Raw genomic sequence first — 22,937 nt, forward strand, 5'->3', positions numbered from 1 at the left:
CAGAGGGTGTGAGGGCAGAGCAGGAGCTGCTGGGCACTGTGTGTTACCCAGGCAGCCAGGGATGTCCAGCAGGCATCTCCAGACCTCCCCTCTGCATCATCCCCTCGATGTTTCAACCCTAAGGAAAGTGCCTTTGACAGTGTTTTGGAGCCCACACGTGAATACCACATGTTGAGGTCTCATGTCTGCAGTTTCACTCCTAATGAAGTGGAGATGTAAGTACTGGGTATCATTTAAGGTCTTTGGCTCTCTGCAATTCACCACAAGCATCTAATTCCCACTTCCTTTGTCTTGGACCTATTATTTATAGGAGAAGGGTAGGTGGATTGGTGGTTACAAGTCTCTTGGATTATTATGTTTCTGTAGCTGTCATCCTGTCAAGGGTCCTGCAGAAATTTGCACCGTGGGCTCTTGGTAGTTTATTGGGAATAAAATCCCCTCCTGTGCCAAAGGCTGCCCTTAGGTCTCTGCCCCACTTAAGCCTTGCTAAGCCCTGAAAATGAGTCTTAAATGTTATATTGGCCTTCTCAGCACAGAGGTGAAGTGCATTCTGTGTGAGCACTGAGATTTCCAGTTCAGCTTAAGGCTGTTTGTCTCTGCTGCTGTGAGAATTAGGATGGGGGCTCTGAACCTGCTGAAACCTTTTGATGCTCATCCCTCAGAAGCCAGGGCCTTGCAGCTCTCTGACCTAACAACAGCACAGTCTGGAAAGAGGCAGCTTTTTGATGTAGATGGGCACAGTACTCATCTGGTTTGGATTTTCAAGGTGTTCCAGAGCCATATTGTTAACTACAGGGGGTCTTCTGTGAGCAGCAACATGCACTGACTCACTGCTGAGCCCTCAGAGCAGTCCCAGATATCTATTTTTGGAAAACTGAAGTCAGGTAGCTCCTGTCTATTAGACAGATGGAGAAATTGAGCCATAAGATGGACAGGTGACTTCCCTGGGCTGGGCAGAGAAGTATCAACAAGACTCAGACATAAAGCTGGGAAGTTACTTTACTCTGGTGTCCACAGTATTCAGAGTGTGCTGGAAACATTTCCAATAAGGAAATCCTTATTGCATTTCCCCAGAAAAGATCATATTGGTGTAACATTCCCAGATGATGCTCTCCCTTGTCCCACCTGATGAGCTTTGGGCACAGATTTGGTTCTGACTTTTGGAAAAGATGGAATTATGCCCATGAAGGTCATTATCATCTCCAGACCTGGCAGGGCTTCAGGGGCTCTGGGGACAAGGTGCCTCCAGCTCAGTGGCAACTCTCCAGTTTAAATATTTCACCAAAACACCTCCAAGGTCTCCCACTTCCTCAGTAGCTTCCTAACAGTGTCCAACTAGATGAAAATTAGCCAGTGTCTTGGTTTGTGGAGCTGCAAAGGTCAAATGTCCTGGAGAAACAAGGTGCTAAGATGCTAATTCTCCCCTGGAATGGGAAGGCAGTTCTCTGCTCAATTGAGCAGAAAATGCAGGTGGGCTTATACATCTCCATTTTTTGCCTTCTGTTTTGAATGCAATTAAATAAAATCTGCTGTGACTACAGGGAGAATAACCAGCTTCCAGTGCAATCCCAAATCTCATCCTAACACCAGTTATGAGGCAAACAGCTTGGGAAGGCTGCACATGTCCTGGGCTGGTCCCTGCCCCATCTGTCCCCAGTGTGGGACACACAGGAAGCTCACCCTGAACTTCTGTTCTCACACTTCTCCTCTTGGAATCTTGTTTTCCACTTTTTGGAGATTTGTGAAACATATGCCTTGGAGGCTTCCCAATTTTTTTTCACAGCAAGAAGAGAATTGCTCTCTGCGCTGTAAAAACTCTCACGAAAGAGCTCACTCCTTTCTAAAGGACCTGGTGCAGCTCAGCAATTCCCATTTCTCATCACTTCACAGTGTATTTTATAGGGTATAAAAATGGTGTTATGATCCATGTTCCCAAACCTTGCCTCAGCTTGCAAGAACATCAATAAACATGGCTTGATAGACACCAGAGCTGCCCCACTGTTCCCCCGGTGCTTTGAACGTGCCCTCACAGACTTTTGGAATCTATTCTCCATGTAGGAAACTCCTCGTGCCTCTGTTGAGTTTTTAATGTATCAAAGGTAATAATTGTGCTTAGCAAAAGTGACTTCTCCCAGGATACATTCCCAATATGGTCGCTTAATGTGCTTAGAAATATTTCCTTTCCTTCATCATCATTTTTTCTCATTCCTTGATTTAAATTAATCTGCAGGTTGGGACGCTGGTGTTACCTAGATCTGGCAAAAGATTTTACTTCATTTCTCCCCCTTCCCTTTTCCTTCTCTCTCTATAAAGTTATTATTGTTATTTCTTCAGTTCACAGCTGGGATGATGGGTTTGCACAGCTCCACGCTCTGTTCCAGGAAATTCTGTCTTTGTTCTGAGGCTGCCAGCGCAGGGGCTCCTTTCACCTTGATCTTTCAGCACAGCACTAAAACATTTGGCAGAGTTTTTTGTCGTGTTTTTTGCTGCTGTCCAGGGCTTTTTGAGAGATTCCCCTTGGACAACTTCCACCTCTGAGTTTGCCCACTGGAGGAAATACTTCCCCTTGAATGTACACAGCCACATCATCACGAGTGCTGCATCCCTCTCATATCTTCATTAGCTCCCTTGCCTCCTTGGATTTGCTTCTCTCTGGTTTGAAGTCAGTTTTTCCTGCTGAAGCTTTGAGCTGCTGGGAGGATGGTTGGAGCTGGAGCAGCACTGGATCCAATGGGATCTCAGATCCTCCCCAGAGGAGGTGGTTCTGCAGGCTGCAGAGTTCCCTCTGCAAAACATCAGTGGTTTCACTCATCATTTTAGTCTGGAAAAGGTATGGGATCAACTTCTACCTGAATTATATCAGTCTCCCTAATAATCAGCTTTCTTTTCCACATTAAATTCCCCAGAAACTTGTGATTAGCCCCACTTCTGAGAGTTCACCACAGATTAATTCTACTTTAAACTGTCAGCAGTGATTTTCTTGTTTAAAGACAGATTTTGGTTCTTGTACAGAACTACTTCTTGCTAAATTCCTTTTCAACCAAACACTCTTGTCATTTCTCAGCCATTAAAGACAATAAACTCCATCTTTGGATTTTTACATGTTGAACATAGTTTATAATGATGGATACTTGTTTATAACACACTGAAGATTTTTGTTAGCTTTCTGGCATAAAAATTGGAATCTTCTCTTTTGATTCGTGGTTATTAGTAGCAGGTTTATCCTTTCAAATATGTACAAGCCATGATTTAAGTGGAGTATTTATTGTCCACAAGAATGGTAGGCTGCAGCTCTCAGAATCCATCTTGCCTTTGCAAGCAGCATCTTTAGAATCATCCAGCTGTTCTCGTGGGTTGAAGCTGATTTTGCAGCAGGATTTAGGTGTGGCAACCCAGAAGGTCACAGCCACAGCACTGGTTTTTGATGCTTTGGTCCACGAGGAGAGACCTGGGGCTCCTTTCCCTGTGTTTTGGGGCAGCTCCGCCTGTGGATGATCCACATTTCCCATCCTTAAATCAGTTGCTATAAAGTGTATTTTGAAGGTGCTGTGAAACTGAATCAGGATCACCTGGGGAAGTGGGAAGTGAGGAACACCCACCTGGACCATCCTAGGACAGGGCCACAGTGCCATGAATACTCAAATGGTTCTTTCTAGATCCAGAAAAATCTGTTGGGTCAGGCAGGGGTTTGGGGTGGCGTGGTTTGGACTTCCACTGAAATGTCTCCTCTTCCCTCTGTCTGTACCAGGTGACTCATGGTCCATCCCAATTAACATTAGAGGTGTTATTGCATCATAAATCAGAGCAAAGCATGTCCTTGCCATCAGTGCTCCAAAGTGGGGTTTAGTGAAGGAAGGAAAAAAATTTACTATAAAAATCCAGTTCTTGTCTTTCCTACTTAGGGCACACTGTGATTCAACAACATGAATTATCAGACCTCCCTCTTAACTGTGATTTATTTTGCATTATTTTGGGTTGATGCACCCTCTTTCATATTTTTTCTGGTTTTGTGGGAAGAAAAGTAAGAAAGAGTATGGAAAATTTCCCTTTTAATCCGTCCCCATTAGGGTGATACCCTACAGGCACACCCTTCTAGTCACCCTTAGTGATTCATGTAGCAGGAGGTCAGTGCCATTGTCAAGTGCAAAAACGCTGTTGTCACTCAAGGCAGTCAAAGACCTTGTGTGACTTTTTTTCAGGAGTTCTTGCTTGTTCCTGAGAGCTTTGCTGTGAGCCACGAGCAGAGAGTGCAGCCCTGGCTCCTCTCTGCACTTGGAGCTGCTGCAGCCAACGTGGAGCTGGGGGAAGGCTGAGTCCCTCAGAGCTGAGTGTGTGCTGGGGATGAGAGGGAGATGAGTTCAATGACCAAAAGCCTCAGGCTGGGATGTGCCAGCTGTGATCATTTTTTCACTCCATCATCTCACCTTGCCACGTCGCTCTGCCTTATCCAGCCAGCAGATGCCTGATGGATAACACAAGTGACAAGGGCAAAACCTCCTCCGTGGATGCAGAGGAGAACTTCAGGGGCTGCTGGCTGCTGCCCAGCTGTGTCCTGCCTGGCTGCAGTGAAATCCCTGCCTTGCATGGGCTCTGGGAGGAGATCAGACCTTGGTGCTGTGAGTTCTCTGGCCACGCTCCAGCAGCACACTTAAGCACACACTTAACTTTCAGCATATATACTCCCATGGAAGTCACTGGGGCTGCTTGCATGCTTATAAGTAAGTATATGCTTAAGCTGGCTCAGGACCAGAGGTCTCAGTGCTTTGTAGGTCCAGTCCTTGCTGGAGCTCAGATAATTTGCTCGTGCAACTTGGCACAGGCTTTTAATGAATTCAGAATCGGGCCAAAAAAATTTATCTTCCCTGCCTTGGAAGGATTACAAGGAAACAAGTTGAAGGTTTTGTTGAGTTTTTATTACTTTCTAAACATAAAATTTCATGTTTCTCTGTAGTCCTTAAAGAAACACATTTTTTCTGGTGTTCTTGGGGGGATCTAGAGCCTTGGAGTGAGCAATTTCCAAAATGCTCAGAGCTGATGGAGGAGTACCTGGGATGTGCTGCCTGGCCAGGGCAGGAGTGGCTCTGGAGGTCCCATCTGTGTTTTCACACCTTGTATGAAGATGTGGCATTGCACTGGGTTGTCCTCAGGCAGATTTCATTGTGCTCACCTTTGTGAGTTACTTAAACCTCGATGTTCCAGCTCTTCCCTGGAGCAAACAACAAAATTCTCTCTATCAGCCCTGAAAACTCATTTTGCCTCAGTGCTTTAGGGGTATTTTGTAACCTCTTCTCCATCCCCTGATCTTGGTCACTCAGTTAAGAAGTTGCTGAGTTTCCAAACCAATTCCTGAAGTTAATGGTGCTGTATCCTGCTCAGCTGCCCCAAACACAAACATTTCCATCAGTCTGGTTTAACACCTGAATCTATCTCGGGCCAGGTTTGAAATATGTTAAAATACTTGAGGGGAAACTGTAATTCCAGCAGGCTCTGCTCGTCCTGTTGGATATAACCCTAATAAATTGTATGGTAATTCAGATTTGCTCTAAAATTGGCATCCTTAGGAAGAAGCTCTTTCCTGGAGGGTGGGCAGGCCCTGGCACAGGGTGCCCAGAGAAGCTGTGGCTGCTCCTGGATCCCTGGAAGTGTCCAGGGCCAGGTTGGACAGAGCTTGGAGCACCCTGGGATAGTGGAAGGTGTCCCTGACAATGACAGGATGGAACAGGATGGTCTTGAAGGTCCCTTCCAACCCAAACCATTCTGGAATTCTGTACCTTGTGCCGCAGGAGCTGGGCACAAAGCAGCAGGAAGAGTCACCCTGTGGCCAATTCCCAAACACCCCGAGGGTGCCTGGTGTTTGTAAGTGAGATTTCTTTATCCATGTCCAGGCAGTGATTAGACAGTAGCTTGGAACCAGCGTGCACATTATCTCACAGTGAGGTAAGACAAATAAATTACAGCTTGGAAGCCCCGAGTGGGATCACTGATCCACCTTAGGAAAATATTTTGGTTTCTGTTTATAAGTCAGCTGGGTTGTGAAATGTTTCATCTGGGAAAGGTGATATGAGACCAGAGAAATATTTGCTCTTTTAATGCAGAAAATATTCCAGTTTCTCTCCTAACGGGTTGTTAGTGATATAAACCAAATTTCTTCTTTCCGGAGCCTCGGTGCTCAGCTGCTTCCCCACAGATGCTCTGCTCTGAGCTCTCTCCTGGCCTGGCTGACAAGAAACTGCCCATTATCTCCCCTTGTTTGTGAACATCTCTCAGGCTGCAAATTGCTTATAAAGAAGAAATGACCCAAGGCCCAGCAGAGCTCTGTGTCCTGGCAGCCTGGGTGTGCTGTGTGGAGGATGCTGAGGATCCTGGGGCAGGGTTTGGGCACATAACCACACCCATCCCTGCTGTGCAGCTCCATCCAGCTGGGATGGGGATGGGAAAGCCTTCACTCCTCCTCTGCAGCAGGTTTCAAGCAGGTATCCCCAACATTCAGCTACAGATAAACTCTCCCCACGATGAACTTGGCCTTTCCACACTCTCTGTTGCTATTACACAAGAAGGAGTCTCCTGTTACAATTTGACTGATGTATTAGTACATAGCACAGTTCCAATGTTTTTTCAACACTAAGATTTTTTTTTAATTCAAATGAAACAATCAGAATTAAATTCCTTGGCTCACACAGTCACCACTAAGGCTCAAGCAAGATGACAAATCCACGCTTGTGTCTCAAAGTGTAACATAAGATCTCAGTTATCCCAAAAACCCCAATGAGTTGTCAGATCTTTCCTTACTTGTGGGTAAATATGAGCCTTTTCTAATCCATTATGTGTCCTTTGTATATGTGTATATGGCTATGCATTTGCACATGCCACGAGATTGATAATAAGCAAGATAAATCTGTTTTCTTAAGGGAAGTAATACATTATTGCAGCCCCTGCAGTGGAATTGGCATCTTCCTACCTCGTTAAGACAGGGTATGACTGCAAACCTCTTCCCAAGAGCTCAGAAATGACTTGGCATGTAAAGGAATAAGGATCATTATGTGGTGTCACAGAAATACCAGATGTATCCTTCCTGTATCTCACACAGCGTTTTCCCCACCGAAGCCAGCACAAAAGGCTTTAGCATCCTAAAATCGCTGCTTTTATTCAGAGGAGAAGTCAAACAAAATAAAGGCTGGTCTAAAAAAGCCTCCACTGAGATTTAATGGAATTCATTCTGTGTTTAAATTTCCTAGGCATTGTTGAAAATCTCAATAATCATCTTATTGTAAGCTTAGCTAAGTCGTAGATCTTCGGAGAGTGGGAAAATTTACTAGGGGGGAAAAAAAAGTTACTGGATTTTCTAATTTTAACCAGGACTGAGAATTATAAGCATGTGAATACCACAAGAAAACATTTCCAACCCTGCAAAAAACTAAAAAGTGCTGAAGATCTTTAGTGAATCCTTTTTTAATGAAATTTCCAAACCTGGAGGTTGAAAGAACATCAGGTGAAGTTTTTTTTGCTGTGCAGATTCATACCTGGTAACTCAGGCTTGTGCAGAGCCCTGGGTTCTTCAGGACACTCTGCCTTATGCCAGGATTAAATATAAAGAAATGTTAATCTCTAAGGGGGCTTGGGGCTGGTTGTAGCATTCCTGATTTTTTCCAGGCGTTCTGATCCTGTAGAGCATTAAAATATGCACAAATCTTGCTGTTCAAGGGGGAGGGGGGAAGTTTTTTTTTTTAGAAATTAATTTTATTACAAAGGGCAATTTTGTTTTCAAAATCATAATAGCATCCAGTTATACTGTAGATTCCATCTCTTTTTGCTTTTAGGCAGCTAAATAAAGAGCATCCAGTATTGGAAAAATGCTCTCAGCTGACTGTTCAGGGCACTGTGTTCCTCAGGCTGTGGATGAGCTGCTCCTTCTCTGTGGGTGCAACCTCTGGCAGCGCCCACCTGTGCCCACCTGTGTCCCAGCTCCTTGTGTTATTCTTTAAGGCAAGATGACAAAGTTTTGTGCTTCTGGTACCACAAAATTCTGCAAAATACTCCCAAATTCTGGTACCACCACACAAATTTCCCTGTTGACACCAAGCGCGCGTTATGTTGCATTTTCTCGTTTGAAGCCGTGCTTTGGGTGGCTGTCACATCCTGCCTCCGGTTTTTAACCCATCCTCTGCCCTTGCACTAACCTCCCTGCCCTGGGGAAGCCAGGAGCTCAGCAAGGGCTGGAGGAATCCTTGGCAGTGCTGGGGGAGCTTTGGGGGGCTCTGTTCAGCTTTGGGGGGCTCTGTTCAGCTTTGGGGGGCTCGGTTCAGCTTTGGGGGGCTCTGTTCAGCTTTGGGGTCGTGGGGCTGCGGCGGCACCAGAGCCCCTCGTTTGGTGGCCAGGTGTGCTGGCAGCAGGAATCTGCAGTTGGATGGCATCTGACAGGCACTGGGAGCATTCAAGGCAAAGGCAGAGTTTAATAAATACACTTAATCATTTATGTTTTGACCTTAGCCCAGACTCGTAGTCAGACACAGAGAGCTGGAAACGCACTTTGTCAAGGCTGCTCTGGCAAAGCAGGGCAGCCCCGCTCTGAGGAAAGGCAGATCCTTCAGAAAGGAGAGTAAAAGGTCAGCACTAATCCAAAAGGACAAGCAGTGTATGTCTGTGTGTATATTGGGTTTCACATATGAAATCCAGTCATGATAAATCTGATGGCTTTAGAAACATCTACTTTGATTAATGAAAACATAGTTCCCATAGACCATGGGTTTCATACTTCAAAGTTCCCCTGGATTTAGAACCTTAGGTTTTGCTTATTCATATAACATGCAGGAAACTATTTTTAAATGAATAAGGGAGTATAAAAAAAAATTTTTAAAAGGCAAATGTTTCAACATCGGTGGTACAGATAGGCTGGATAATAAGGAGCAAAATTAACAAACAACAGATATTTTATTATGCATTTTACAATAATGTTTACATTCTTTTCTCTATATTTGTTTTTCCTTGAAAAGATTTATGTATTTATAAAAATATCTCGCTGCTCCAGCTCTGAAAATTGCAGCCTTGCTCGCATTTGAAAGCCTTCAAGGACGGCTGTGATGGCTGGCTGTGCTCCTGAGCATCCCAAATCCCCTGAGCCCCTGGTTAACCCCTTGTGCAGGAGCACTGGGGATGTGGGGAGGAGGAGGAGGGTGAGATGGCCGTGCACCACAATCCTGGACATCACCAACACTGCCTGGGCCACTGTGCTGAGTTTGTGGCCACGTGGGCAGTGGTTGGGCAACCTCCTCCCTGAGCATCCAAGCCTGGAGCTGCTGGGCACGGGGCTCCCGAGGCTGCTGGGCCCAAACTCATCTAGAAATCCTGACAGAGGGATAAACAGCACTTTTGTTTACAAGTCTGGTGCTGAGGAGGGATGAGCAACTTCTCAGCCTGACTTAGCCAAGTGTTCAAAGGCATTTGGAAGTGTTGGTTGCCTGTGGGACTGGGTACCCCGGCTGAAGGCTCCATTAATTAAATGCACTCACAGGATATAGAGCTGGTGAGTAATGTCCTGTTTATAGCAGAACTGTGAGCAGTTCTGGAAAAAAAGAAACCCTGTGGGAGGGAGGATGACAGGGAGCAGAGTCACTCCAAAGGCTGTGGCTCCTGCCACAGTTTCCAAAGGCAATAATTAACACTCACACCTCGGTGTAGCAGTGTTCTGTCCCTTGGTACCTGCTGTGCTGTGGGACAGAGGGGTGGCAGCAGGTGAGCCCTGCACAGGAGAGCAGCAGCAGCACATGCCATGAGCACAGAGCCACCAGATCCAGGGCAGCCCAGGGGGATGTTGCTTCTCCTCACTCAAATATTTGCTTGGATTCCCCTTCAAGTGCTCAGAGCAGCCGCTTTGTGGCATTCACAAAGTTATGGCACGGAAGGGAATTGGCAGAGCCCGTAGGAAAGTTGAACCTTTCATGTTCAAAGGAGGTGTGTGCAGTTTGACTCACTGCTTTGGGCCAGGAGTTTCCATGTGCTGGTTCCTCACACGCCCGGGGGGTTCCTGCTCCTGGCCAAGGTCACCAAGAGCCCCTCCAGAGTCCACTTCTGCTTCTGGAAAGGGCCAGGAGAAGCAGGAGAGGGGATGGGCAACCCTTCTGTCCCTCCTGGTTGCTCCTCAGGGTCTGACATCACACAGGGTCAAGGCATCCCATTGATCAGGGTGCATCTTTTATCAATTAAAAGTGGCAGGTCTTTTCCCCTCCTCTTCGCTCTGGTATTTTTGCTCACACGTATGTTGCAATATGCAAGGTGAGGCTCAAAACTGTCAAGCTCTTTAATAGAACCATTACTATATTTTTGGAGAACGTTCTCTTTTTGATTTACTGTTCCTTAGAAGACAGGAAATGGAGCTACTTGATTTCATATTTTAAACAAAGCCATCCAGAGGTTTAATGAAAAAAATTTCCCCTGGCTTTTGAATTAAAGAGCTATGGTGAAAGATTTAGCTTAGCTATTTTGACTTAGAAAAATAACACACTAGAAGCATTAAAACATTTTGTAAAAATACTTTTTACTACTGGAGAGAAGAAGTTTCTCTGGTTTTCTCGGCTTTGAAATGAAAGGACATTTCCAAGCTTTAGGGTGGGTTTTCTTTTCCTTTCTTCAGTAAAATTTATTTTGCTTTTATATTAAAAGCCTTGAAACAATTGCAATGCTAGAGACAAATCCTGTGTGTCTAAGCAAGGTAATTTGGTGTGAGTAATGACAGAAGCCTTTGCCATTAATAAAATGCAAGAAATGTTGAGCAGAAAGATGGGAACCTGATTCTGCTCCATCAGCAGTGGCAAGAAAAAAGGGTGGTGCTCCTTGAGAAGCAAATATCTGTGGAAAGAAAGAAGTTGGAGATTGATTTCAAGCAAAAATTAAAGTTTTATTAGGAAAATACTGTGTATGAAGCAGAATTAGCTCAGAGCATTTGGGCTGGAATTGCAAAACAAAGCACTGTGGACCTGTATGGTCAAGACAAGGGTCCTGCTTGTTCCATTTGGGTGATTTGGGGTTTGGGATGATGCCTGGATATCATACACAGGAGGCTGATGATCTTCATTCCCACCCAGTTTCATCTTCAATAAATAAAGCAGAAGTGAGTGTTCTGCAGGCTTGAAAGCACCGTGCAATAGGATGAAATATTGACACAATTTTAAGTCAATAAGATTTCTTTTCAGTGATTTAATGAGATTTCACCAGGATTTCACAAGTAATTGCCAGCCTCACATAATGCCTGCTTTGCTCACCCTTGAGCTGTTCCTAAATGAGTTTCTCCTTTGAGGTGGGGCCTGTTCCCCACCAAAGCTGTGTCCAGGCTGGGGGACAGAGGGAACTCTGGGTTCCCACGTCAGGGGCTGGCATTGGTGGCTGTCAGGAGGGTTCAGCTGTCAGGAGCTTTCTCAGCCCCGTGGGTTCCATGGTTCTGTTCTGGCTTTGGCCATTGTGAGGGCAGGACTCTCCAGCCAGGTTTGTTTGTAGACTCCTCGCTGGCCAGTGATGGGGAATTTGATACCTTATCAAGTGAGATACTGGGATTGAAAAGGGGAGAGTGAGGCAGCCAGGAGGAGAGATTGCAATATAATAAATAGCAGAGATAGGCTGAGCTGCTATCAGGGGAAGTTTAATGCCATTAGCCCGTGTGCTGTTGGGAATGATGTATGCAGGGAATGATGTGGGCAGGGCAAAGCACCCAAAGGCTCCTGGCAGCAACCAGCCCATTGCCGTGTCACACTCTCCAGAGTCACTCTGCAAGGTGTAAAAATGCCCAGAACTTAATTCTGCCTTGAAAAAAATACTGAATTCTTTTACTCTGCTACATGTGCTGTCTGCTGATGCCCTGGCAAAAAGAACAGGAAGGGCCATGACAATAAATCTTGTTTTTATTGAAACAGTTTTGTTTTACATCAGAGAGGGACAGAGCCAGGGATTTACAGGAGGAAGGAACCTGCCTGCTCAAGCCAGGTCCCCTTTTCTACCCCCACATCCTGAATAACCTGAGTCACTCTCTGCGTGTTCAGCTTTACCTGGAACCCATTCTATCAATGTCTGTATTGAAATTGGGGGGAATTTGTGGGTTCCACTGCAGCACAGAGCAGGTGATGGTGCAAGGACCTCCCCTGCCTGATGCAGGCAGAGTGATCACCCACGACTGCAGTGGTGGCTGCTGGATCCCAGCTGGGTGTCTGGATATCAATGCTCTTGCCAGATGTGCGCTGCTACCACGGAGAAGGAGTGAAAAGGGAGGAAAGATAAAACTACAGCTTCCCCAGCCCTACATTTTTTTTTAACAAGCAAACTTTCAGTGCAGTTAATCCCTCTAACCTGCATTTGCATTAACACTTGCAGCCTCACACGTTGCTGCTAAGAAGTTTTGGCAGCTCCTGGCCCTGATTGCAGAGGTAACACTGCACTTGTCTCCTTTGCTCTCACTCAAGGATCTCAGGAGCCAGAGCCCAGCACTCCATGAAGTTTCTCCCTGTACACACAAGCAGGCATCTTGGCAGAGCTTCAAAAGCCATTTGCCTTATTATTCATATGTCTGCTTATAGGAGCAGAAATGCTCCCATTTCTCACTTTTGGAATAAGGGCTGACACCAGGAAAGAGGAGATTTCTCATCTCTGGCACAGCCCTGCAAACCTGTGGGAGCTCATCATGTCCCTGCTGCTTCCCTGGGGTTTGGGAAGCAGGTTTAAAAGTCCTGATCACTCTCAGGGTACATGAACAGCTCTGTCAAAAACAACTGAAATCCGTGGGGTCTTGGAGAGGGGGTCTCAGGGCTGCAAGAAACTGCAGAAGGATGACTTGGGGGAAAAAAGCTTTTAAAAAACCCCAAATTTTGCTTTTCCTCCTGCCTTGAGGAGAGCTGACATCATGAAAATGCTGTAGAGATTTAAACATCATCACAATTACTTCGCCTTCTCCCTGCATTTTCTCAAACAAGCTTCAAGAACCCTCTCTTTAAAACAAATTAGTAGACTGGAGCAGCCTTATAAATACAGAGAGCCATTAAAAGTTGAAATATTTGGTCATTCCTCGTCTGGGTTGGAACTGGGACTCATCCAGAGTTCAAGTGTGGGCATCACAGAGAGCCACGGTCCTGTTGTGTTGAGGTCCCTCTCAGTGTTGATGGTTCTCTAGTGCCAGGAATCCACTCCCCTGCTTTGCAGAGATCCCTCTCAGTGTTTTCTAGAGGTCCCTCTCAGTGTTGATGGTTCTCTAGTGCCAGGAATCCACTCCCCTGCTTTGCAGAGATCCCTCTCAGTGTTTTCTAGAGGTCCCTCTCAGTGTTGATGGTTTTCTAGTGCCAGGAATCCACTCTCCTGTTTTGCAGAGATCCATTTCAGTGTTGATGATGTTCTAGTGCCAGGAATCCACTCCCCATTTTCTAGAGGTCCCTCTCAGTGCTGATGGTTTTGGTTTTCTAGTGCCAGGAATCCACTCCCCATTTTCTAGAGGTCCCTCTCAGTGTTAATGGTTTTGATGGTTTTCTAGTGCCAGGAATCCACTCCCCCGTTTTGCAGAGGTCCATCTCAGTGTTTTCTCGAGGTCCATCTCAGTGTTGATTGTTCTCTAGTGCCAGGAATCCACTCTGCAGCCAGGCCAGCAGATAAATCACCGCCGATGAAATTCAGGAGCCAGGAGTCACCAGTGCAGCCCATATAAATCCCTGAATGCCAGCCCTGGCGCTGTAGCCCGTGCCATTAGAGCTCAGAATTATCAGCCCCTCTTTGCTGATGGATGGATTCGCTGGCTGGCCGAGTGTTTACCATCGTTATCAGCCCGTGCTCGGGGCGTTATCAGAGGAAGGGCCGCCTGCCGCGGGGCTTGGTCTCTCACCCTTTCTATTACCACCTGTCAGTGGCAGGGGGTGTGCTGTGAGGCTGTACAGTCACAGACTACAAGTGTAGATAGTTTCTGACGGCTGATCAAAGGGGAAAACCAAAGGGCTGATAACAAGGACGTGTTTCATGTACTTTTAACTCTGAGAAACATTGGCATTTGCATTTTTTCCCCTCGCTAGGCTGGCAGAAACCAGGCACAATAAACGCTGCATATTCAGTTACCTAATAGTGGAGTAAATGGTATGTGCTTGAAGGAACAAAGCATAACTGTAATCTTGTTCCAAGTGGGAATGATTTAAGTAAGCCTTTGCAGAAGACTTGCTGTATAATAAAGGAGAATAATTTTAATTTGTACTTTGAAGTGATCCTGAATTCAGAATCTAATCTTTGCATTCGGCAGAACATCATACCCTGCTGCGAATGAGGTAATAACTGCAAGTCAGAGAATTATTTGAAGGATCTTTTGTAGGTACGTGCACTCCCTCACAAGAGGCAGAGTCTTCAGTAGGGGCTGCTGGTGAAAAAGCCTCTGTTAGAGCACGTTTGAGCTAAAACTTCCCAGTGCAGGAGCAGAGAAAACCCACAGATATCCCAGACTGAGGGAAGGCATCCATTTGTTCCTTTGTCAGACACAAGGCAGCTCTGCCTCTTCTCTGTTTCAGAGCAAGAACGGGAATTTAGGTAAAATTTCTACCAATTAGCAAGGACAAAATGACTGTTTCCATTGTCCAAGATGAGGAGGGGGAAGAAGCATCTTAGCAGCATTGCAGTGGAAGTTTAATCAACTTAAAAAATAATTCCTATTTGTCTAACATAAAAATACATGCATGCCATTCACATTTGTGTTATTTGCTGCTTTCCTGACTCTCACCAGTCTGTATTTTAATTTCAGTATGTATTCATTATATATTTTAATACCAATCTATATTTTAATTTCACCTTTTTGATTACAGCTGCTTGTTGGCTCACACTTAGGGCTCTACTGTGCTGTGCTGTAACACCAACCTTTAACTCATGTGCTAAAATCAGCTTTTCAGGCACCCAAAACACAGCACACACAGGAGGAGGTTGGTGCCAGGGTGTCTGTTATAGATGGATAATGAGATGATTGGCTCTCACAATTAAAAGATAACTATTGTGTGAATATTAAGAAAAGCTTTAGTGCTGTATAGTTATGTTATTGTAGTTTAGATGTCCTCTCTTCTCCCCATGGTTCTCTTTTCCCCCTCTATTGTTGCCATCAGACAGCCTGGGTTGTCTAGGACAGGTACGAAGAAGGCTGCATGTGTCCCTTACCTGGGCCAGTGTCACTCTTGCACCAGGGTTGGGGCAGGATCGTAGCAAAGGCAAGGAAGGCTTTATTCAAAAGAACCGCGCGGTTTTTATAGAGTGGTACGATAGATTCTATTCTATTGGTGAACTAACAGAAACATCTTTCTCACACCCTGTCCTTGAGAGGAACGGAAAAATAAAGTAGAAAAACACCACCTGCAAATTGTTTATAGTCAACAAGTTATCCCATCTTTCCAGCTCCCTAAAACTTCTCACAAGCCGCTGTGAGAAACGCTATTTGCCATTTCTCTCTCTCTGTCCCATGGCATCCACAGGGCAGGTGGGAATGGCATGGCAACACCTGAGCTCCAATCCAGTTACAAAGCAGTGTCCACTGGTAAATGGCAAAGATTTAGATAGACTGACAGACTTTGGGAGGGGCCAGGGCTGGCTGATCAAACCCCAGGGGTATAAAAGCCTGAGCATCCCTCTTGAAGATGAACCAGCCACGTGGTGTGCATGAGGGGCAGCTCCCAGCGCTGCAAATTTTTTCCTTTGTTGCATTTTTGTCAAGGTTTAATAAAATAAAATTTTCAAGGGGAGCAGTGGCTTCCCCCAGTGTCCCACACGTGTCCCCTCTGTGTCTGTCACAGGTGCCTTCGACCGGAGCGTGACGCTGCTGGAGGTGTGTGGGAGCTGGCCCGAGAGCTTCGGTCTGCGCCACATGTCCTCCATGGAGCCCAGCGAGGAGGGGCTGCGCGAGCGCCTGGCCGACGCCATGTGCGAGTCCCCCAGCAGGGACATGGTGGGATCAGGAACAGGTACAAAGAAGAGGTGTGATCAGAGATCACGTACATCTCACCCAATGGTGATTTTGATTTAATTTTTTTTTTTTTTTTAAGTTTCGCTTTTTCTTCTCTGTACGCTCCTCTCTCTCTCTCTCTCTCTCTCTCTCTTTCTCTCTGTTTGTGGGGATCTCAGAAGTCATTTCTAAAAGGAAGTTAGTGGTAGATCACATAAACACAATCTGAGATATTGGCACATGAATGAAGCTTCCTTATCATATAGCTGGGACAAGGGCTCTGCTGCATCCCCTCCAGTGCAGATTGCTGCCCTGCTCCAAACAATGCCATAATCACACATATCCTCATTTTGTGTCGTGAATGGAGCCACTGTGAAGCGCTGGTTCTGTAATCCAAATTAATCCATCTTCATCAGTGTCCATTATATTGATAAATTGTATCATCTGTTTAAGTAAATGGAATGGCACATCAGAGATTAGGCTGTCAGGAGGGGCCCCGTGGTAGGAGATGCTCAGGAATTAAAGCACAGTTACTGCAGGTTTATTGTCCCCATCAATTTCGACTTGTTCCAAAAAACACCTCCAGTAAAAACACCTCAGAGTGATGGTGGCCCCTAACATCAGCTGCCAACTCACTTGTCACTCTCCTGGCAGCTTCCCTGGGAAGGCAAAAGAGGAGAAAGCAGCAGGAAGGTGTGAGAATGCCCACCTATGGATCTTTCAGGAAGAGCAGGGGCTGTCTCTTCCTTTTGCTCTTGCCCTCGTGTATCACTGAGGGCCTTGTGCTGCTCTGAGCTCTCTCTGCTCCTCAAGAAGTCTCTCCCATCAGGGCTCATCCTGACTTTGCTCACTGTGGAGCAGGGAACTGCAGCAGCTTCCCAGAGCCTGGAGGAGGAGGATGTGAGGAGCAGGATTTTAGCCCTTGTCTGTAGGTCCAGGCAGCAGTAACCAGGCTGAGCGGTGCAGAAACCCCTTCATAACCCAGCTGGTCACCTTGCCAGCTGTCCTTCCTCTGATTCCCATCTTGAGAGAGACTAAACCAAAGGATAAGTTAGATTTGGAATTAACAGAAAGGCTTGGTTGAGCACTAAGGGTGTGTCTGCTGCAGCTCTGGTGCAAATCCTCACCAGCTTTTTGCCTTGGCCAGGGCACTTCAGGAGTCCATGACTGCAAAGCTCCACCAGTGCACTGAGGATAGAGATGCCTCACATTGCTGGTGTGGACTTCAATCAGCTCATGTCTGTAAAGGGCTGGGAAGGTGGAAAAAGCAGCCTATGAAAATAGAGAAAAGCACATATTTCATCACTCACTGACCCAGGCTGTGATCAGTGTGAACTTTGGGAGGGTATCCACTGCTGATAATGGGTCAGCACCCCTCAGGCTGTGTGTGGAAGGGGAAAGGTGAGGGGAATACCTCCTCTGAAAGCTGAAGCCTTCCAGATGTGCCAGGTTAGGGTGACTGACTGGCCTGGAGACTTGACAGTGTATTATATTGTAAACCAAGAACTTTGTCAGAGACAGGGCTCTGTATTTTCCTTCCATTTTCACCAAATCCAGTTGATGGCAGCCAGTGCCAGCTTCTTTGGCATAAGATGAGGCTCACAGTCCTGCAGGTGTAAAGACAGAAAGGAGCTGTTTATAGAGATGCCATCACTGAGTTAATATTCATCCAGAGAGATTTCTCCCAGCCCTTGCTCCAGCCCCATAAATCTCCCTAATGAGTGTAAGATAGATGCCATCTCAGAGCAGCGATTTTACGCAGCAATAATGAGTAACATGAGCACTGACCCAGCTCACCCCATCCCAGCACCCTCCTCTCCCTGTCATTAACACTCTCTGCTGTCCTGGGACTCTCTCCACCACTAACACACTTTATTCTCAGGATTTGGGCATGTGGTGACTCAGAGCAGCAGAGAAAACCTGGTGATAAGAGGGTGAACTCCCGTGCCCTTTCCACTTCCATCCCCTAACAGCTCTTGAGCTGTTCCTCTTTAGCAGACAGACAGAAAAAGTTCTCTCCTGCTCAGATGTACCTGGAGAGCTGCATTCACTGAGGGAGAGGGCTGGAGCTGGCTGCCAGCACCATTCCACCACAGGGCTCTCATCTGTCTGCTGCTTAATAAATGGGCAGAGATAAGTGGGGAGCTGCATTACCCTCCCTTCAAAAAAGACGTGTCTTTGTTGGCTCATAACAAGTAGGAGAGTTTTCACTTCCCTCAAACCACTTATATCATAACCAAGCCTGGCTGAACTGAATTATCTTTGAAAAAACTCAATTTTCCTCCTTGGGTTCTCTGCTGCCCACTCACCACAGTGAAATGACAGCAAAGAGTTCAGCAGAAAGGACACTGGAAGTTTGTTTGTTGGTTGTTGATTTCTGTCTTGCTGCTTCTTTCAAAACCAGTGTTTATATTTCTGCGTTGGACTCAAAATTGTGGAATTTATAATCCTTTTAATAGTCCTAAAATAACTTAATTTATTCATGCCTTTATGTTTTGCATGCTTTAACCCCTGATTGTGTCCCATGGATTCTCTTCAGTCCTTAAATAGATTTTGCAGAGATTTAACAAAACTTGCAAAATCTTACTCAAACTTCAGCACAAATTAATGAACATTTCTAGCTGGGAATGTGCAGATTTGTGCATGGCAGTGCTGGGGTCCAATGTGTGGACACAAACTGGGCAGTAGGGTGGACAGTGAGACTTCATCAAGTGCTCGACTGGTCCTGACATGCACTTAATGGCAGGAGATAAATAGATTCTTTTAATGCCTTAACTGTTAGGGCATAGCTGACACGTAGGTTTATATAGAAATCAGGGCTGATAGGCTGCAGGGGTGTGCAGGAAGTGTGTGCTCTGGGCAGCTGGCATTCCCACAATCTCTGTTCTCTACCTGCCCTGTTGCACTGGGGCTGGCAGCACTAACCCTGGCTCTGGCTACTGCAGAGGCAGAAATACCCCAGGGTTGGTCACAGCACAAATATCCAGCTGGAGGATGCTGAAAACATCAGGAATAATCTGGCATTTGCAGGAAGGGGGATTAGATGGGGCCGTTCCACCTCTGACTCCGTGCCAAGGGCTGTCGGACAGAGGGTGGGAGAAGAACCAGGGCTGGAAACAGCCCCCAAAAACCTCCTTTCCTTGTGACCTAAATGATAACTGCAGTTGTCCAGCTAGTTGGCTTGATTGGGAAACCAGCTTTTCCCCTTGTTATCCAATTATTCAGATGACCCATGTCTATCTGAAGTGGAGTCTGCTGTACATAAGCTGTCAGCCCAGATACACATTTAATTCCAAGAAAGGCATAAATTGGCCAAGATGCAAAAAAGATGTTTTTGCTGTTCCAGTTTCTGTCAAACTCGCACTGAAAAGAAAAAAATTATTCAAGTCTAGACACAAATGTTAGTGGTCAGTGCCCTCTTTTGCTTGCAAAGCTTTGTTTTCAAGCAGCTACAATATTTACATTACAGTGCAGTTCTCAAGTGTGTGCTGGAGCTTCATATTGCATTCCCTCCCCAAAAAAAAACCACCCTAGGACTGTGATTTATGAAACTCTGCTTCCAGAAGACAAATCTCTCTGACAGGATTCCACTCAGACTGGACAGGAAGAAATTATCAGCTCAGGGTAGAAATCTTTCCCTCCAAAAATACTGTAATTAATAAATCCTCTGCTTCACCCATTCCTTCAGCAAGTTCATTTTTTAAGCTTTCCAGTGTATTTTGATCACTTCTAGGCTTAATATTTGAAATCAGCCTATAGTAGGGGAGCAGCAGGATGTTTTTTGAGATGCATCTTTCTCCCAAAACTCCTGCAAGCCTCCAAGTCAGCCTTACCCACGGGAGGCTGGTGGCACAGGGAGGAGCACCTCTGGCCTTCAGAGGAAACCGCCTGGATTCCTTCCAAATTTCATCAACAGACTCATAATGCGCTGAAGGAAGCTCACATGTTGAAGCAAACTCTTTAACCTGATTAATGGGATGTAAGTAAGTGGAGCTAATTAGATGTGCTGTTAGGGAATGGCCTGTAGGACACCCAGGACTGGGGCTCTGGGCACTTTGGGTCCTGGTCCCCAGCCAAAGCCCAAAGGCTGAGCCTAACTTGGGTCTGGACACCTTTGAGCTTTGCAGAGGGGTGGTTTTGGAACCTTCCTGTGAGATTTGGGCGCTGGAAAAGGGAAGTCACACATTTCCTGGAGTGCCTGGCTGAGGTGGGAAGCAAAGGGAGCAAGGTGGCTCCTGTTCAAGGACCATCCTTCCTGAGGTTTTGTCCAGGGGAGAAAATTTCTGTGCTCACAAGCTTTATTCAAAGATCAGCAGCCACCTGGACAGTGATGTACATTCAGGAATAGGATTAGCCCTTTCTAGAGGTAGAGCTTTCAGTGGTACCTTCCCCTCCCTCTCTCCTTCCCTCCCTCCCTTCTTTCCTTTCCTCCTTCCTTCCTCTTTAATTTTTCTAAGACAATTTTCTCCTTGTCTCTCCTCAGCTGTGTTTTATCCTAACTCAGACATGGGCTATAGATGCACAGAGCAAATTATTTTCCCCCTGAAGAGCATTTCTGCCAGGAGATTTCTGCATAGGTTCAGTGCAAAACCAGCTTGGGCAGCAAACCCAGTGGTGGATCAAATAACATCGATGCTAAAAGCAGCCTTTGAACTTTCACAATATTCATCCCAGGGTCAGAGATTAAATTACCCCCTCCAATAAGTCTGGGAGCTCAGTGCAGTTCTTCCTACAAAAGGTTTATTTGGATGGGCCTGGTTGAAAAGAAAGGAAAATTCAGGCTCTTTAGGAGCCACCATTTGGGAAGTGCTGGATGAGAGGAGCATTGGCCTTGTGCACATTTTGGGATTTCAGGCACTTCAGTGTGGGATTTTTACTCTCCTGTCCAAGGGTGTCCCTGAGCAGCCCCATCCCACAGCTCTGGGCAGGTCCAACAAGGGCATTTTTAATTTCCCAGTCATTTCCCATGTCTCCAAATCCAATCTTGCCACCAGCCCTGGGAGGTTTTACTGAAATTTCTTCCAGGTCATACATTATTTAAGGGGGAGGGGGTGTGAATGCTGATACCATGAATATTTCTGATGTGAATTCAGGTTCATTGCTGTTTGTAGAAAAATTCTAAAGGGAGCACTGATGCCACAAGACACCTCTGACTTTCTGCCATTTGATAACAATCTTGATCAACTGCATTTGCTTATTATCAACTGTGGTGTGGGGAGATTCCTTTTCTTTTTCTTCTTATTAAATCAAGGCCTTTTTATTTAAGAAATATTTTATTTTTGATACAGACACAGCCGGTGAAGTAGCAGTAAAAAACATCACCACAAAGAGGCACATGGCTTTGAAATGTTTTGGTATGTAACATAACTGTATTGTTATCAGGTCTTAACTTTTGCACAGAGAGTATTTTCCCTTGTTCTAAAAGCAAACCCTCTCTCAGCTTTCCAAGGGCCACATACCTAACATGGCCATAGGGGGACAAACCAAAAAATATCAAAGTGTCTCAAGTCATTTCACAAATAACATTGTTCTGTTGCTCTCCTTAAATGAACAAGAGTTTCTTTGATTTTTTTTTTTTAAGTCAAATTTAGGATTCTGCTGTTCAGAGCAGAGAGGTCACAAGGCCCTAATGTATTTAGCATTGACTGCCCTCTCTTGTAGTGCGTCTATTAGTCAGTAATTTGATTTGTACCTATTCATTTGCAGTCCCTGCAGGAGCTCTGAGCTGGCCCCAAGTATAATTGGTGCTGTCTCTATTTTTACATCATTAGATTAGCCCCGACTCCTGGCCACTTGTTGTCTGCGCTTGTCTGTCCATTTATACAACCTAATGTAACACAAAATTCATTACTGATCACATTACTTTCAACTCTGAAGCCAGCTTTGTGATAAACATTTTGTTAACCCTTCCCTGCCAGCACACAGACCTGGGGGATAAATGCACTTTCCCCTCTGCAGGAAAAATCAATATCATAATAAAACAAAGTGCAGTCACATTCCTGGATTTGTCATTCCTCCCAGAGAAAGAAATGGGGAGGAACATATAGGAGATGACTAAATGGTGTCTGCATCCAGGCATCTCCCTCTGCTCGATATGAAATGAGCTCAGCACTGTCCTTTCCACTGGAATATAAAGAAGTGACACGAGATAGGGCCAGCACTCAATTTAAAACTTAATTTCTTACTCATTGTTCTGCAAGTGTTTTAGCTCTTCTGGTCAGGCTGTAATCAGGTTATGACATTATTGGAACTGGACATTTTTCTTCCAGTGCTTTGTCTCAAAAGCAGCGAACAGAGACACAGTTCCCTTTTTTCCTTGCAGATTTGCTGCTGTGTTGGGTGTTTTTTTTTTTTGTTTGTTTGCTTGGGGTTGTGGTTTTTCCTCCTAATGATTAAGCAAATTAACTGCAGCACTCCAGAATTTCACAGGAAAACTCAAAGCTCTGTCCTGTCTAGCTTGGCTTTGCTCACATTTAATTGTCTGCTGAGTCCCTCCTAAAGCATGAAGCTTTTTGCATCCCTGAGGCTTCTGCTGGTGATTCCAGGGGCAGCAGGAGGAGAGCCATGGTAGGTGTTCCACCAGGGCTGAGCATCCTCCAGCTCTGCTTGCAGCATCCTGCCCACGAGGTGATTCCTGCTACCCAAACATGTTTTGGTGCACGCAAAAGCTGTTGGGTTTTTAACAAGTTTTCTAAATTCATTTTCTGTTTGCGCAGCTTGGCTTGGAAATCTGTTATTTTGGGTTTTCTAAATATTTAGAAATATTTCTCAGTGTTTATTAAATCTTCCCTTTAAAAGTCTGAGGCCTGAAGCCTGCCCCACACCGAGCGGTCCCACACTGGGAAGGGGGCAGGAGACAAGGGGATTTTTCCATCTGTAATTCCTATAATTACCTTGTCATTCCTTTTAGGAGTCTTTCTATGGTGTTTTTGTGTAGGATATGACTTATGGCAAGCATATCTCTCTCAGTAAGTATAAGAGCCCTCGGGTCCCAGCATTTGAACCAGGACTG

At 45.6% G+C, this 22,937-nt stretch overlaps 1 protein-coding gene across 11 annotated transcripts in view; it reads left to right on the forward strand.

Annotated features, from left to right (window-relative positions):
- BCAS3 (BCAS3 microtubule associated cell migration factor) overlaps window positions 1–22,937 on the forward strand; it is a 299,661-nt gene that overhangs the window by 263,232 nt on the left and 13,492 nt on the right. For 4 of the 11 annotated variants that reach the window (XM_071448221.1, XM_071448224.1, XM_071448223.1 and 1 more), the window contains 2 exons: window positions 15,777–15,944; window positions 21,214–21,279. The exons of 1 other annotated variant lie outside the window; for it this stretch is intronic. In XM_071448221.1, the coding sequence (XP_071304322.1) occupies window positions 15,777–15,944; window positions 21,214–21,279 (234 nt within the window). Of the gene's footprint in view, window positions 1–15,776; window positions 15,992–21,213; window positions 21,280–22,937 lie in introns of all 11 variants that reach the window. 6 more of the 11 variants (XM_071448225.1, XM_071448226.1, XR_011682444.1 and 3 more) reach the window with 5 other exon arrangements.

Source organism: Agelaius tricolor, unplaced genomic scaffold (assembly GCF_023055355.1).
Source record: "Agelaius tricolor isolate 1412-34295 unplaced genomic scaffold, bAgeTri1.0.p SCAF_25, whole genome shotgun sequence".
NCBI classification, from domain to species: domain Eukaryota; kingdom Metazoa; phylum Chordata; class Aves; order Passeriformes; family Icteridae; genus Agelaius; species Agelaius tricolor.